The 17,726-nt window shown below is 40.6% G+C and overlaps 1 protein-coding gene across 1 annotated transcript; it reads right to left on the minus strand.

Annotated features, from left to right (window-relative positions):
- Positions 1–596: 596 nt before the first annotated feature.
- On the minus strand, positions 597–17,178 carry IYD (iodotyrosine deiodinase). The gene is made up of 7 exons (XM_066545721.1): positions 17,070–17,178; positions 15,350–15,412; positions 12,792–13,030; positions 6,425–6,619; positions 4,206–4,365; positions 2,849–3,005; positions 597–1,159 (listed from the first exon to the last, which is right to left on the minus strand). The coding sequence occupies exons 3-7, from the start codon at positions 12,970–12,972 to the stop codon at positions 977–979; spliced, it is 876 nt and encodes a 291-aa protein (XP_066401818.1). The 5' UTR covers positions 12,973–13,030; positions 15,350–15,412; positions 17,070–17,178; the 3' UTR covers positions 597–976.
- Positions 17,179–17,726: the final 548 nt, after the last annotated feature.

Here is a 17,726-nt window from a genome sequence, read left to right on the forward strand (position 1 = left end):
CTGGATGCAGCAGAGATCAAGGTGGGGAGGTGTTTCCCGGGACGGAGAGCCCTGCAGGAAGGACGCGTCTCTTCCAGCCTTTCTCCTCTCGCTGCTGGCGGAGCCGCGGCCCCACGAGGGGGCTCTGCCCGCCCGGGCACGGGCAGCGCCGGCCCTTCCAGGGAGCAGCTCCCACATCCCGGATTGGGGCTGCCGTGAAAGCACCTCCCACGTGTCAGGGTGTCTAAAGCAGTCTCGGTTTCAGGATGTTAAACTGGTATAGTTGTAGGTATGAACAGGATAACCAGAATAGGAGCTCCCTCCAGGGGCACGACTGATAGCTACAACATGATCTAACTGTGACTGGAACACATACAAATAAGTGGTAACAAGCAAATTATTTGTATGCCTTGTTGCTACTCAATTTCCCCCAACCTGAGACACTTGCAGCCGCAATAGTTTAAGAAAGCCTGGTACAGAAAAAATTTTTGAGATCAATCAAGCAGAGAAATCCTACCATTGAGGAGAAAAATTCCATCTTTCTACACACAGTAAACACAGTAAAGGGGAAGGGGTATTTAAACAACACACACTGGCCAAGATAGGACAGCTCAGTTTGACCTCTTTGTATCTTTTAATACAACCTTCATTAAAATTCTTAAAATAACTGTGTAATGGCAATCACAAAAGTATAAAGAAAATATATATTCCAGCTCAAGAAGAGATTTGTCCCCAAAATGCATGAGAAAAATCAAGTGATGAGATCATTTAAATGCCATTGTACATATCCCTTGTAACAACACCCTGGTCAGATAGGTAACAGCAGCTGTCCAAGGCCCAGTGCTTGACTGCTCACTGCTGTTAGTAGATTACGAGCACTAAAAGAAATAGAGGTGTAAACAGCCAGAGCAACAACAACATAGGGGGATGATGCACAGAAACAGCAGTGACAACTTCAGCTGGCAGTAGGGTTGCTCTCCTTCCCCTGGCACTGGGCTCACATCACCACCATGATGTCTTCCAGCGGTTTCCGTGTCAGCGCAGGCACAGTGGCATCTTTCCTGGGATAGCCAACGGGGAGCAGCAAGAGGAGCTTCTCGTTCGCTGGCCGCTGGAGCAGCACCCGCAGCTGGGGGCCGCAGTTCAGCGGGGTGGAGGTCACTGTGTACAGACCCGCGTTCTGCAGCAAGACAGACAGCAACAGAGAGACAGAGGTCTGTGCTCTTTGTTTGTAGTGGTTGTTCCCACCACACCTGTACACATCCTTCTGTCAGCTAGCCCAGAAATGCTGCTTTGTTAGACCTGCTGCAGCCTTTAGAACACCTGATTTATTAACAGACTCAGTGGCATCATGAAGGATGCCTGCTCTGCTTACAGAGAAGTGGAGCATTTCTCCACCACAGCAGCAGCAGCACAGTCTGCATGCCATGCCTGTGTGCTGTAGAGCCAGAGCCTGCCTGCTGTGCCAGTGTGATGGGGAATCCATGGCCACAGGGAAGTTGAGAGGCAGTTTTGGGGATATGATTGGAAAGTCATCCCATGGTGCTGGTGATTGGACTAGATGATCTTGAAACATCCATTCCAAACCAAACTATTCCCTGATTCTACAATCTGGCTCATACAGAGAACTATTTCAGTTCTTGCCTCCATACAGCTGGCAGGAAGATGCCTTGTGAACACTTGAGCTCCTCCTCAAGAGCTGTACCTTGCAGGGAGAGGGGACACAGACTCTGCCTCAGAAGTTGTCACAGGAGTCTGTTGGCGTCTCTCACGCTGGCCATTGTTATGGATTACATCAGAATCCCAAAATAAGTCTATGTATCACTCTTCCTCTCATTCAAAACCTCACAAAAACCCTAAAAATTCTGGGCAAACAATAAAGAGCTGACATCATCCAAGGTGTGATCACACAGCTGAGTCACTTCCTGAGAGCTGCACGTGTGGTTTTCAGTCTCTCTGTCTACTCAATGCAAGCATTTTGGGAGGCTTTGAGATACAAGTCAGCCAGGGACAGGTGCCCAGGAAATGCACCTGTCATGTTTAGTAATCTCTACAATCTTCTCAAGAGGAGAAGAGCTAACAGTGATGGTGCTGAATGGTGCCTGAGGAGCAGCAATGCACGAAAGAAAGTGTCATTCAAAACAGAATGGAGGAGAAATGGCAGTGCCTGGTAGGAAGTTGGCCTAATATAAGAGGAGGCACCTTGCTGTTATCTTGCTGACAGGCCAGGTTAACTATCAGAGTAGCTTCTCTATTTAACACTTGTGTGAGTACATCAGGTACAAGAAGCAGAACTGAGCACTGAGAAACTGCTGAGAAAATCTAACTGGCTGGTGTCAAACATGCTGAGCTTTAGAGATCAGTGCACTTTCAGAAATGCCTCAGAAAGACTGATTGAAATAGTACAGCGTGTTCTGTGGAATATGTCCCTGATTTTTTTTTCAGCATTGTATACTAAAAGTGGTTTGGTGTCAAGCTGTTTTATAGAGATTACTGAAAAGAAGGGGCTAGTGTGGCACCACACAGTCGTGCTTGGGTAGTCTGAAGAGCTTGTCAGCCCCGTTAGCATAAGGCAAAAACCACAGGAGCTAAAGCCTGTGCCGAGAAAAGAGTGACAACTCTGGAAGCTACATTAGCTTTTTCTTCCTGTTATCCAGTACTGAGGATAGGAATCACCTTCTCAGATGCCGACCTGTGTAGAATAACATTAAAACTCAAAACTAAGACGTATTGCCAGGAATTGGAGTAATCCAGGAGACTAAAAATGTTAAAATCTAAACTGAGTTCCACCCTCATTTGGGCAGAACAGTCTTGGTAGGTAATCCAAATTAATATATGGACTCAGAGTATGTTGGTTCTGTCAACGTACCTGCAGTGCAGCAAGCAGGATACCACAGGCAATGGAAACACTGATTTCATTGTAGTAGTGGGTCTTCTTTTTGCCATTTGGAAGCCACCCATACACCTGCTTGAAAATTAGGATCAGATATGGAGCAGTGTCCAAGTACTCTTTGATCCAATTTGTTCTGCAAAAGAATGTTTAAGACATTTATTTTGCAACCTTTACACTTTCCTGTAAGTTACATTTACTGTCTGCAAAGGGGCACTAAAGATACATGACAATTAAAGCAGTAGGCAAAACCTTAGAACATTTACTGCAAAGGATTAAGTATTATCAGCTTAAATAGAAACATTTCAGAAAGTAAAAAAAGCTTGAATAGAGTTCTCAATTTTAACAGATTTGGCTGAGGGCTTGATGTGCTCACTCTGAAGAGTGGAATTGCATACAAATAAGAAATAGCTCTTGACCTCTTATCTATGAACTGGACTCATGAGCATTTGCCTTTGTGATTATTTAATTCCTGGAATTTTGCAGATTTGCCTGTTACCAGCAGTACCAATTTTTTTGTCATTGCAGGAAAGCCTGCTGTCAGAAAAGTTCACAACTTTTTTGTCTAAACTGAAATATATTCCAATGGCAAAAATTGTTATTCTGTTCCTGGGTATTTCATCCCTGTTACAATTCATTTGGTTCCCAATTTCTTAAATGACAATCATGATATAGGGTTTAGACAAGAAAATGAGTGCTTTCTACTGTTGTCACTCAAAACATAAGAACCTCTGGCAGTTGTTTGCATAGCACATAAATTTGCATAGCACCTAAGCACCCAAAAAATAGTAATATAATCAAACAAGTAGGGCAAGTCAACCCTACAAAGCTTTGTGCACATGCTCCATTTGACAAGCCAGGACTCAGTAGACATCTTCCCATTGTGTGAAGTTAAGCAAGTCAGTCAGGCTTGGGAGGGCATTTGGAACAATTAAATATTGCATAATTCAGCACTTGGATAGGGACAGGCCTTGGGGCTTCCTCAGCTGGTAGCAAAGCTTCCAGTGACTTTGGGAGCTTGACTGTTTGGCAAACAACAGAAAAAATCTGGGACAAGAGTTTCAGTCGCAGAGGTTACGTAGGAAAAAATAATGATGGAGCCAAGTGCTTGGAAAACTTTCAAAATAGAGAATAATAATCCCTTTAACTGGAAGCAATTTTATGAACCAGCCACCAAGGCACAGTTCTACATATATTTAGAAGTTTTTGTTTTCAAACACAGATTTTAGAAAAACATTAAAAGTGAGAGGGAGGAAGAAATAGAAAATTATAGAAGTCTTTCCTACACTGAAACAACAGCTATCTTCACACCCCTTAGGTGATTGACTTTTCGTACCTCAATCTTTTCAGGTCATTAACCCATCTGTCTCCCATCCTTTTTTTGTAGTTGATTTCCTCTTCTTCTTCTACAATTTCACGAATCTTATGTTTTAAATATGGATCTTGCACTACCACAAAGGTCCAGGGCTCAGTGTGTGCTCCACTAGGTGAAGTACCTTCATACAAAAACAGGGAAAAGTGAAAACCCAGGAAGGAGGGTAGGCAGTGAGAGATATCAGTTCTTCCTTGTGAGCTTTTAGGCTGACCAAGTGAGCAATGGGAAAGCAAGTGGATGAGATGGGAAGAAAAGGATTAAGTTCTGGCAACAATCCTGTTCATTTCTTTCTCAAAGAATGTGAAATCCCATTGAAGAACCAAGGTTAGTCCTTTCATACTGCCATCTTACAGGAAGCTAGTGTTAAGGATTTGTAAAAAACTCCTTTTTTGGTGCTTCTTATGACAAGGCAGTAATATGGTGCAATATATATGAATGCAGTAATGTTATTACAAAGTGCTGTACCAAAAGCAGAGCTCTGTCTGAATAGACAGCCAACTCTGACACGTGGTTTTAGCTAAAGGGTGAAAACAATGGCTTTCAGGAAAACAAGGCTGAGTGATCCCCAGCAGGAACCTGTTGCTGACTGACAAAGATAAGGAGCTGTGCAACACAGACATCTGCCATAGAGTGTACAGGTTTGAGTTTGTTGTCCCAAAGACAGCTGGTGTTCATAGGTGTAGACATATATATGATATATATATTTTTAATATATATTATATATATTAAATCTGTACTTGTTCACCCACCAACACCACTGGAGAAATATTTTAACTGCCTAGAGGTTAAAAGCCAGAAGCTGAAGAATATATATCTGCACAGGTTCACAGATATAGACATTAAGAAGACTGTTTAGACCTCCCTGGTCCCTCATACACATTTTAAAACATTTGAAGAACTTGAATGCATACAATATTAAGGACTGGTTTTAGTTCAAGAAATACTAGATAAGTAGCTTGAACTCTCTAGTTATATGAAAATATTTTTTATTGTGAACCTTGCCTCTCCTCAGATTTGGGTAAAAACTGATGGCATTCATGCTTCCTTTTGTTTTCTTTTTCTATACACAGCCCAAAGCTTTCAGGGTTACCAAGTACTTCATCTGCACGCCAGGCTTGTTTGCTTTGCTGCATTTGCCAAAACATGCTCAGTGTTTTAATGATGCCTAGTTAATTAGAGGGAGATGGAGACTCTTTACAGTGTAGTAACAAAGCTGCTTACAGTTCTTAAAGGAAAAATAATGCACCTCAAATGTGGAGATTCTTTAGATTATTAACCCTGCTAAAGGCTACTGAACTTTTCTCTAGGGCACCTTGGGAATATTTTCTATAGTAGCAGCAGCTGGCTCATAGAATAAGAGAAATCATGACTATCAAAACCACTCCTGGCTGAAGTCAATGTTAGTTAGGCAGAGATGAGATTAGGCCAGGACATTACAGTAATGATTTGAAATAAATAAAATCTCAACAACAACGGTAATCCATTTCTGATATTCAGTCAAATAACCTCTATTAGGGTCCTCAGCATAACACTCCAATCATATGCAACAGGGGTCTAGCACTAATGTTGGAAGGACTGGAAAAGGTTTTTTAGACTGAAATTCTTTCCCTTTATTAAGCACCAACCATTTATGCCAACATATATTCAATATGTATGGAATATTTTGCATGGCTGACACAATTTAATCTATTTGTTTGTGGAGGGACCCCAAAATGCAAAACCCACACATGATAAATATCATTATAATGCATTAAATTTTAGAGCATGTGAAGTACATCTGGCTTGACATTTTTGAGAAAACACTTCAATATTTCTATTTGAAAGATGTCTTGGTAAACCACACATAAATTTAATTTTAAATAACATCTTTTATAAGTTGAAAATTAAGTTTTTTGTTCCATGCTGTTGAAATGCTCTTCTTCCCTTATGGGTGAACTGCAAATACAGAGAAATTGGGAGACTCCAAATGAGTCTCTGACATACAGTTGTTCAAGCTGAGTCATTTCCAATCAATCAATGGGTGCTAATTCATTCCAGCTACAGGTGAATCTAGGAAAACCATAAGCAAAATTCCAGTTCCCTTGGCTTTTCCACACCACCTTTTACACCACAGTTACAGAGTTGAAGAACAGTGCTGGTCCTTTATTTTTCCCCCAGACCTTGAACCACTCAGTACCTACCTGCTGTTCTGATGACATTATCAATGACCTCCCTGGGGACTGGCTCATCACTGAGAAACCTGACAGATCGTCTCTTATTTAGAAGCTCATAGAATGTCTGTGACCTCTTGATCATTTCAGCCTCAGAGTAGCGCTCGCCAGTGAAGGGGACATGGGCAACATTTTCTTCAAGTCCTTGCCACTCTTCCTCACCCTCTGCAAGAAAATACAAGTGGTTAGGGATTTTTTTTTTTTTTGCTTCAGAATACTGTTAATATCCTTGGCATTCACGCTGTAAGGCACCTTATCCTGCACTGGCATATGCTGCACTTCTACACCACTGGTAAGGCAAAGTCTGAGGTTCCAGTTGACACAACTCATTGATCCCTAGCTCCAGCTACTGAATAAACACCTTGTTTAAATCCCAAGAGGCAGGAGGGTCCTGACCTGCTCTAGCAAGTGTGATCCACAAAGAAGTCATTGCCTTCTCTGCTTCAGCCTGCAAGCCTGCCTGCAAAAATGGCTTACAACCTGAAACAGCATTGAAAAAGCGGACAGCCTTCCAGCCCAATTTTCTCAGCAGGTAAATGTGAACATGTGTGTTCCTTCTTGAGCTGTCTAATGAGGAAAAAATCAATTAAATTATTGAAGTTAAGGAGAGAGCTTAACTACCAATATGTGTAAAATCTCCTCTGAAGAGCTGAATGTCAACTTCTTCCATATTCATGTTTCATAGGAGAAACATTGCAAGCTTTGGCTCTGCAGAAATGTGACTTTGTGGTTAAGCTCTTTGGTTTCCCGATACTTTCAGCATAAGAGGAAAAGGATGTCAGGCATCTATATTTAGGATAAGAACATATCAAATGTAGGATATTGTGTTTCTTGGCTTTAATTTAAAAACTCAAAATGATTCTCCATTTCAATGAAATCTGTCTGTTCATATCACAAAATGCATCTTCTGTTGTCTCTGAGGCCTCTTTCTCCCCCATATTCCTAGAATCAGCATGGACAGCATTTTTTGCAGCTATGATCTGGAAGTTAAAGCTATTTAAATGCTACATTTTGACTAGTCAATAGTATTGAGCAATCTGCTACAGAGAGCTGAGTCAGGAAAAATATTCCAGTTCTTTTTCTGTTGCTATTAGGCTATTATTCCCAAATCATAGCAATCTCCAGCACAAGTTCAAACAGCAATTACTACTGTGTTTTAGTAGTATGCAGGTGCCTTAGAGACCAGGCTGGTTTTTTGTTCATTTTAAAAGCAGTGAAATATTCACGTGTGGCTCAGCCTGTGCAAAGGGGCAAAATAAATCCAGTTTCATAAATTGAATCTAAACTGAATGGTTCTGGTCCCCAAACCACCATCATTTCATTTTGTGTACAAAGAATTCACCCTGAGAATTTGTTTTGTTTAACATTTCATGCCTGTGATAAGCGCTCTTGGCCATAGTCTGCAAGGACCTGGCTCCAGGTTAATGGAAAGTAGTGAGCCCTGGTAAAAATTATTGTAGTGATCATCTTGTGCACGCTCAAAAAGTAAAAGGGTGCCTCTTGGTAATGTTCCCTGTGTGATTTACACTTGGTAAAATAGTGAGTGCTTGCTTGTTTTGTGTTGTGGGGGGGTTTTCCTGTGTAAGTAGAAGAGAAGTGAAGCTGCTGTTTGGTCAAGATATCTCAACTTAATAATAAAGTGAAAAAAGAAATGTACTTTCAAAGATTTTGAACATGGGACAAAGGTGACAGGGCCAATGAGAATGGAAAACCTCAATACACTCAACATGGGAATACTGGCTGAAGCAGAAAAACCTAGAAGTGCAGGAACTGACACACGAAAACAAAACTCTCCTGGCAAACTTATTTTCTTAAAATAAATTAATCTATTATATATTCTCTTCCATCATGTGTCTACCATTCTTTCCTAGCAGTTAACATGATCCATATGCTAACTTTAAATCATTATCAGCACCATCTGTTTAGTGCATGCACTCTATATCTCTAATTGCTGTGTTTAGACACACTCCTGTTTGTACAGTCACGTTACACAGTACCACAAGTGTCTTGCTTATGTCTCTTTGCATTCCACCACTTGATGGACAACAGACATCCTGCTAGCAAGTCTTTTACCTTGTTAGCCACATTCTCAAGATTGCCATCAATTCCATCAATTGCCATTTACAGTAATCATCAAGCTTCCTGCTTTTTAAGTAAATCTGGAATGATTTTGGCTCACACATCCCAAATGGAATCTCATTTTAAAAGTACATTTTTCTATCTCTATCAGAAATTCCTCTCTGGATACATTTTCAGATGATAACTATGTTCTTCCCAGCAGTCCATATGGGATGTTATAATCTGCCTGCAAATCAAGTAATAAATTTTACCTCAGTTTGAAGCATGACTTCTTAATTAAAAACTCATACTGAGAACAGTAAGTTGTCCTTTCACTTCTGTTGGCCACTTATTTTACCCACACTGACACTTCTCTGTGTTGCTGGCTTCCAGCTGTACGTCATTAAGACATTTCACTTTTACTCTCCTTGGTTTTATGCAAAGACCACTAGATAATATTAACATTTGATCCTGAGACTGATCCTTGAGAAACCCCAGTCAAGACTACTGCATTTGCTTTCCAAACAAGTTTCTTCTCTATAGAATTGCTTCCTGAGCATACAATTCCTCTCTAACTCTCTTTTCCAGTGTAAAGACATGATGCATAGGAAAAAAATTCAATGTATGTAAAGAAAGCTTTCACATCTTTAGTCTTAAATGCTGGGTAACTGACCCTGTGGGTTCTTTATCTGATTAATGGCAGACTGCTGCAAAATGGGCCACTGCAGGAATCCCAGTAGTGAATCCAGCCCTGAACTGAGTGTGACTAATAGGGAACTAAAAGAGATGGATTACCCTACTAGTGGGTTATAAATAGTGCTTAGCAGGCTAATCCTGGAAACCTCAAGAGTGGATCAGGGATCTTAAGCAAAAGAAGTACCAAGTTGGAGAGGCACAGACCCTGGAAAAAATAACCCAGCATCAAAATATTGTGAAAATTGCCTCAACTGGAATATAGTTGCTGAAGGTTTCTTACAATCTTAGGGTAAATAGAGTGGCTATTATATAAAGAGAAAACCTAGTATAAGAAAAGATGAGAGGTAATCTGGTTGCAATCCACAAACCACAGGAGAGTATATGCCAGGGCTAGAAGAGAATCCTTTGAAATCAAGAGGATGGAACAGATTAAATAGATATACAGTAGTATTAAATAAGTTTGGGCAAGCAGAAAGGTAGAGGAAGGTTTTTAACCCTATCCTAAGAAATTCTGGACCAACCTTTCATCAAGGTTAAAGAAAAAGGGTGACAAAAGTCCAGTTTTCATGTTCATTCAGCTGATGACAAAGGCTGGATGTATTTGCAGCAGCAGGAAGATACACACAGTAATGCACTGTGTCCATCTGAGTCCTGTGTTCCTAAATGATACAAAACATGAACTGTCCTTGAAAAGGAGGTTTAAATTGCTACTGCCTCATCCATGTCAGTAGTAGTATTATTAAGTTTTTGAAACTGGGGAGAGGAGAATGCTTTTAAGTGGGAGAGGTCTATTACAAGGAGTATCACAAGCAACTAGCAGTGCATTTTCAGGAGGAATGGAACATTTGGGACTTTGTGTGTTGTTCTGTAGTCCTTAAGTAGAGTGTATCATCAGTGTCCTTGCCAATCCACAGCATAACAATCTCTCATTCTGGATCTTAATATAAATGACGGAAAAAGTTAATAACATAAATGAAGAAAAAGGTTATGGGATAGATGGGCGTGCAAAAAAATCTGAAGTAATGCCAGTTAAAGCATTAAACAAATGGACTGAGTGCTTTGCACTTAACAAAAGAACTGAGTTTCTGGCTGCCATGAGAAACATCCATCTCTTCAGCTGTGGAAACACAACACAGACAAGCTCAGGAGCACTTAGCCCTCACCATTCCACCCTTCACTGCCAATAAGTGACCCTACTGAGTCTGCCCAAGCAGTTCAGCTCCTCACACTGAATGCTCTGCTGCTCAAAGGCATGTCCTTCTCATGGGAAACTTCCCTGAGGGTTCCACTGCAGGGAAGGCTCGTGGGGCTACAAGTGAGGTCAATGCTTTTCTGTTTTTTCTAGCTGAGTGCTTCACTCTCTCAGCAAATAGACCTTGCTTTGGTCAGGGACATGAATCAAAAGACTTGGTCTTCAGCTGCACCTTCCTATTCAGGGGGCTGCTGAAAATTCAGCTTGTTCACCTGGAGCAACCTTAGATTCTAGCTTTAGAAAAGGCCTTAAGAATGCCACTGTCATGTTACCTAACTCAAATTCTCTTCAGAGGAACTTAATCTTTAAGCACAAGCCAGCCAGAGACATTTAAGTAGAACTGAGCTTGTCTGATAAAGTAAGATACATTAATAAAATAATAGAATTTACACAGAAGGTAAAGCATTCTTTAGCATTTAAAAAATCTCTTCTTACATCTATGTTTCCATTTCAGCACCTAGTGCAGTCAGTGAAAATTTTAACACTGACAGTAAGGTTAACATGTTTTGATCCTAAATTAAGGCTCTAGCAAAGTAGCAGATCCTTACTAACTCTTTTTCTTCTCCTTGTTACTCTTCTCATTTAGGCTAGGCTGAAGAAAAATTTCCCTATGAATGATGAAATTATTTTAATATTTCTAGAGATAAAAGACGCAACTATTTTACAAAGAAATTGGTTTGAATCACACACCACTAAGGGAAAGGTCATTATTTGTTAGTAAAAGAAAAAGAGCAAGAAACTTTAATATTGGATGACAGGGTATATTGAGAAAGGTTTTATTTAAAAGTAAATAAAACTTAGTAGGTAAATAAAACTTAGCAACAGTACCAACATGTTTACCTGTCAAAAATTTTTTGCGAGCAATATTTTTCTGCAACAAAGCTAGTACAATTTTGAATTTAGAGCCTGAATAACAGGGAAAACAACTAACACATAAAAGACCAAAATTTTATATATGGAGCTACAGCAGTGAGGCTCCTTGATAAGAGCTAATAGGTTTGTTTATGCAAAGGATCTAAATTTTTTAACTGACAGAAACAGCTATAGTCCAAGATGGTAATTCATAGCTTATCATTTGAACTACCTACAGGAATTCTAATTTGCAGCAATTTAACTGAAGTAGTAAGCCATTAGTGACAAAGAAATTATGGAATAATTTTATACAGAATCTATTTTGCATTGAACAAAGGATACAATAGGTGAACTGATTTGTAAAGAAATTTTATATATTTGGAATATAGTCAACAGGGTTTAAACCTTTCTTGGTATCAACTCTTTTCAGAAACTGATAACACTAACTCAAAGTGGTGTTTATCACTTTGAATGAGTGAAAGACTGAGAAAAGACCTAAATTAGTTCTTAGAAAGAGGTCTATATGCAGGACACTGTAAGTTTTAAGATGCCTAGAAGCTGACTGGGGGAAGTGCTATTATGAGGGGAAAAAAATAACCCAGACAGAGCCCTCAACATGTCTTTGAAACCAGCTTGAGGGAGAAAAAAGAAAAAAAAAAAAGAGCTGCATTAACTACAACTTTCAAAATTTGATAGGAACAGAACTCTGTAGATTTTTATTTTACAAAGAAATAAAGTGAGTTTATGGAGGATAGTTAGGAAGTAAGAAGAAGGAAGGGTACATTTTTACCTTAGACTTTTGTCCAAGCTGTGAATCAGAAAAAGCTAATGAAAATAAAGGACATTCTGTATGGGTTCAAATAGGCAGCTGAGTGACCAGATTATCACCACCATCACATTTTGTTCTTAAATATTTGATCAACACAGCTCTCAACAAAGCTGTCATTGACATTCTCACGAGGCACAAATGGAGGACATTTGTAAAAACAGTAATAAACCCATTTCCAAATTTTTAGCCGTGCTGAGACCAAACATGTACCACTGAGTGATAAAGTGGGATTACTTGCAGGTAGAAACATCTGCTCAGGTCTTCCCTTTGCTCACACTAATAAGACCTGGGAAGAGACTGTAGGGAATTCAGCAAGATTTCCTCTCTTTCCTTACACTGTCCATAGAGTCTCTCATAGGTCTGAGATCTGCTGAACAGAGGAAGAGACAGGAGTCTCTGAGAATATATTTTATATATATATATTTTGCACTCTGATTTCTGGGGTCTGGAGGGAATAGAAATTTACACCAAGAGTGACATGACATGAGGACTGCCTCCCTGGCTGGGAGCTGACAAGCTCAGGGCACAGCAGCAGTGCTGCACTGAGCATTGCTGCCACTGTGGAGAAGTGCCAAAGTCTGCACCTCCTTTATTCATATCAGCAGATAAGATTCAACCAACAAAAGTGTTTGGGATAAGATTTTTCTTACCTTCTTCTTCTAAGGGATGGTCAGTGCCATCTTTTAAATCTTCATCCACCCACGGGCGAGATGGATGCTTGCTTTTAGTGTCACGTTTTTCCTTCTCTCCATTTGTCTTCTTCATTATTACCCCAATCAAAACACATATAATGGCTATAAAGACTGGTGTGAGGGAAGAAAAGAGTGCCATGACTATGGAAATGTGGAGCCTTTTTCCACGTTCAGCAGTTTATCATGAAAAGGAGAGGCTGAAGAGGGAAGAGCAACAAAGCAGTAAGCAAAAAGGGGTGGACTCAAGGTCCAGTCCTCTACCCTATCTTGCTTCTACTTTTCAGACACCGCCCCCACAATCTCATCTGTGATGGGCTCCTGCTGTTAATAAATAGCTCCTGCAGTTAAAAAAACCTCCAGACCCAGGTTTATATATTTTCTGAGAAGAAACATCTTAAAAAGAGCAAGCAGAGGCATTGACCATACATATAAATGCTGTCCACTGCAAAATAAATTTAAAAACCTCAAGGTCTTTTCAAACTCCAGACTAAGGCAAAAGACTTCTCCCTTCTTATTTTTTATTGTTATGGTCATCCCAGTAATCATCCTTGTAACAGTGATTATGAGAAGAGCCAAGTGGGAATATTACTTTTAAAAACTAATGATCCCTCTTCAATGTTTAACTCATAAAATTAACATTTACATGTATCCTAGGAATCCAGAATATCACCAATCACAAATCAGTTTGCAGCACCACCCTCAGCTATGTCAATGGGTCAATAAAACAGATAAGTAAAGGGGCAGCATTGCCTCTCTATAAAGCGTGAGACCATTCACAGAGCCCTGTACTCATCCTGGCTGTTCTGGGGGAACTGACAGGAAGAATTCAAGGAATCAAAGTAAAAAATATGTGAAGGCTGCAGTGAATTTAAAAGGCATGCTTCAGCATCTTATCGAAGATTAAAAACCGATAGGATCCTGATATAATCCAACAATGGTCAATGTCTAAATGCTTAACCCATTTTTATCTCAGCCAGCTGCTTGGGAACTGAACCAACACAGCAACACTGATTTGCTGTCTTTGTCTGGGGCTGTTTGGACATACTGGATAATGAAATGCCAGATGGCAGTAGGTGCTGAGGGCTGTGCTGGAGAGCAGGGTGCAGGAGTGTTCTCTGCATGCAATCACCAGGGTCCATCAGCTCTTCTTAGCACCTGCCAAGCCCATCCTTGCCAAGCCTCATCTCATGCCATACAGGGCCATTTCTGATGTCCTGGCATCCATGGCAAGATAATCCACATTTTGATTAAGCCCTCCCAAGATAAGTGGGAGCAGTTGTGAGTGTAGCCCTACCAGGAGATGGTGAGTCCCAGCTGGCACCTGCAGGGGGTCATTGCAGCCCCCTTTTCTCAACATGGAAACCAGGACACAAAGGGGAGAGAGAATTTGGGGTATGCACAGGTTCCCTCCTGACAGGTTCTCAGTCCATGCCCTACCACTCATGTCTCTCACACCACCAGTTTTGCAGCACTGGGCACACCCGCACATTTGACACTGTCACTCCAAGGGCTCCCTACTTTACAGTGCGCCAGCAGATATTGCCAGCTGCTTTGAGATTGATCTGTGGTGTGTTGGGAAGCACACTGACCAGATGCTGCACAAGAAGAGGAATGTGTGACCACACTGGCTGGCCACACACAATGATAGTCTGGCTGACAGTCCAGACCTGTATCCTCTGTTAGTACAAGATCCTTGTGTTAAAAGGGCAAGGTCAAATGAATTGCACAGCTGTGAACATATTGTCCAAACATGCTTAGAGGCAAAATGAAACTGCCTCAAGGCTTGTACCCAGGCTGGGCTTTCTCAGCTGCCCAGCTCAGATACAGAATAAATACTTTACTGCTGTTCACTGCATCCTACTCCAACACACAAGCCCCCAGTTCCTGCAGGTACCAGTCCTTATGGGCAGTATTTGGGATCTGTGTAAAAAGGGTGGCCCCAGTACCAGCCAAGGGATTGCACAAATCCATCAGAGATGTAATAAAGAGGACATGAGAAAGTTGTGTTAAGGTTCCTAATTTAATCTAATACAGTAAAGTTGGCAATAAACTTCCATTTACCTCTGCTAAGAGGACAATTTTGTTGAAAATTCAAGCCATGAATTTTGTCTTGCCTACTCTCCAGTCAATTTGTGACCTGGGACACGTGCTCGGGTCATTGATTTGGGCTGCATGTATAAAAAGCCCCCAAACCAGTACACTCTATAGGAATAGAAACAATTATCATTTGGGGGAAAAAGAAAATATGTAAATTTATCCTCTCTCTCCTTGATTTAGAGTAGATATTTAAACTCATTTGTCCCACCTGCTGGCTGTCCAGTCATGGGGAGAGGTACTTTACCTAATCCCAATTAGAAACATTAAATTAATTCATGAGAATAGAGAAGGAACCTGCAATTTCATCAGACACATTTTCAACAGCCTACTCTGTGGCAAGGTAGGAAAACAGCATGTGGTCTGAATGGCACTGACAGTTTCTCCCACAGGGAACGTATTAACCTTGATTATTCACATACACGTAAATTAGGATCTGGATGCTCTGCAGCTGAGAATCCATCCTATGAAGAGACAGGTCTGTGCTGAAAGAGAGAGAAGCAATACAGAAGGGTGAATTATGTTGTTTAAAATAACTACCTCTATTTGCAATGCTGGAAACTTTGTAATAGCTCACTGTTCCAGAATAACTTTGACTTCCTTTCAGGTGATATTAATTTTTCTTTTGTAGAACAGAGAAAGAAAGTAAGTTAAATAAAAGTGACTTTGGTATTAACTTAAGCAAAATCTATGTGGTGTTACATATTGAAAATTTTGGGTTGCACTTCAATACCACAGAAACCCCAGCCTACCATGTTTAATTAAAACCTGAATTAGTTTAAATAGTTTTATATTGTAAGCATTTAAAACAGAAACGTGGTGCTGTCTTGAGGAACTGGGGGAATGGGTGGGTGGAAGCAGTTAATTTTGTACAGTAGCTTTCAATCAGTTTTTCTGTTAATTTTTTTTTCAATTCAAGCTTTATAGAAATGTGATTAATATTATGGCAAAGTCCAGGAAATTTATTACAATTATTTCTTCTGCTCTACAGTAAACCCTAAAAACTAGCAGCTGAATTTTTGAGGTTTTTTTGAGTCTCAGAAAAGTCAGGAGAAACTTTACAAATAATCCTACTCCTAGAAATTAATGGAGCTTTTCTGACAAACATGGAAAGACATTAGAAAATGTTGATAGAAGTACAACAATTGCGAACAGTAAAGTACTCCACTATTACTGCATGAAAAACATGTAAGCACTAAAAGGTGCTAAAAGGTACAGACTATCATACTAAAAGCTTCTAGTCTCAAAATACTTTAATATTTCCCATTAAATTCTGTGGATAGCTGTTGTTCTTCTGAAGGAAAAAGCAAAAAAAGTACTCTAGTGTCAAATACAGCCCTTTATTTCTTTTTCCTCAAAGAAAAAAGTTGTGATGAGCAAATGCCAGTATGGATGGACCCGTGGTGGGACAGTCACGCAAGGATCACCCATGGGCACAAGACTGTCATGTGGTGGGCACGGGCACCATTGTAGCCTGCAAGGACACTTGAAGCCAACAAACAGCACCTGCTCATCACAGGCTCTCACATACTTTGAGAAGTCTCTTTATTGGAGAACTCTTAGGACTCCTTCTTCGGTGCTACAGAAAATTAGATCTAGGCATTTGAAAAGGGGTCCAACACATCTATTCAGAATTGTTTAACTATCAGAGGCAAAGTATGGAGGTTAAAGCACCTAATTTAGGAAGGCTCTGAGGCTTAGGAAGGCATGTGGAAGGAGGGACCACTTCATGCAGTCCTTAGCCTTCTTGTTTTTCCTAATCATCTACCTTTGGCCATATACACACAGGCTACAGCACTTGATGTCCTCACATGGATAGGATTTCGTACAAGGAGTTGTTGTGGTGTAAGAATGGAATTACATAATTTAGTGCTCCCACTAAAATGAAAGCCATGACCAATTTCCCTCCTAGCTCTGTCTCCAGTGAGACAGACAAGGGCAGGTATCCTTAGCTGAGATATGAAAAATTTACTGGAAACAGCAATGAGATTGAAAACTATGTTTCCTTCTTGCCTCTTGGTGGGAACACAGTTGGTATTTTGCTTTGCTGATTTTTGACCATGTCCACGAGAATGTGACAACGTTCATCTTGCCATTTTACTCCAAAAACCTGAATTTCCTGAGCAGGTCCTTTAACCTTACCTTGTTTTATTGCAGAACTGGCCTTTAGGAGGATCAGGGTTATCTTCTCCCCTTTCTCAAAAACTTCCTCTGCCATGTTGCCCCATGCAATGATGACATCAAAGAACTGCAGGTGTTCTGGAGCCTCACAGTTTTCCAATGCAGCCTGGATCAGTCCATGGCAGATGGTGGGACTGTGCTTCCACCCCTGGGGGAGTCAATTCCAGATGTACTACATGCCCCTCCAGCTGAAAGCAAACTGAGGCCTGCATTCTGCTGCCAGAGGAGCGGAGAAAAACACATTGGCAACGCCAACAAGCCACATCATCCTCCTTGGAAGTGAGAATCCCTTATTTCTGCCTCCCCCTTATGAATTGCATGGTATAGAGTAACAACTTAGGCACACCAACGCAGCTCCAGGCTCTGCCACCTCGTGGCTACAGCTAAAAATTAACTTGTCTTTGGCTGAAACTAGGACAGAATCTTATTGTAGCAAAAAGCAGATATGCGTTAAAGAGAAGAGTAGAAGAAATAGAAGAATGCTCACAGTGAACATACAGAAGTGCAGAGTAAGATGAAGGAGGTACTTGCAATAAATACAGTACGAGTCTATGAGAGAAAACATGGTTTTGGGTGCTGGCTATAATTCCCATTGCAAGTGTCCTTTGCTGAACATCA

This window comes from Molothrus aeneus, chromosome 3 (assembly GCF_037042795.1).
Source record: "Molothrus aeneus isolate 106 chromosome 3, BPBGC_Maene_1.0, whole genome shotgun sequence".
In the NCBI taxonomy this organism is placed as follows: domain Eukaryota; kingdom Metazoa; phylum Chordata; class Aves; order Passeriformes; family Icteridae; genus Molothrus; species Molothrus aeneus.

Coding starts and splice junctions, on each gene's coding strand:
- IYD (XM_066545721.1), bottom strand. CDS start 12,972: ATGGCACTCTTTTCTTCCCTCACACCAGTCTTTATAGCCATTATATGT. Junction 6,620..12,791: donor CCATCCCTTAGAAGAAGAAG/GTAAGAAAAATC, acceptor ATTTTCTTGCAG/AGGGTGAGGAAGAGTGGCAA. Junction 4,366..6,424: donor TAATGTCATCAGAACAGCAG/GTAGGTACTGAG, acceptor TTTTGTATGAAG/GTACTTCACCTAGTGGAGCA.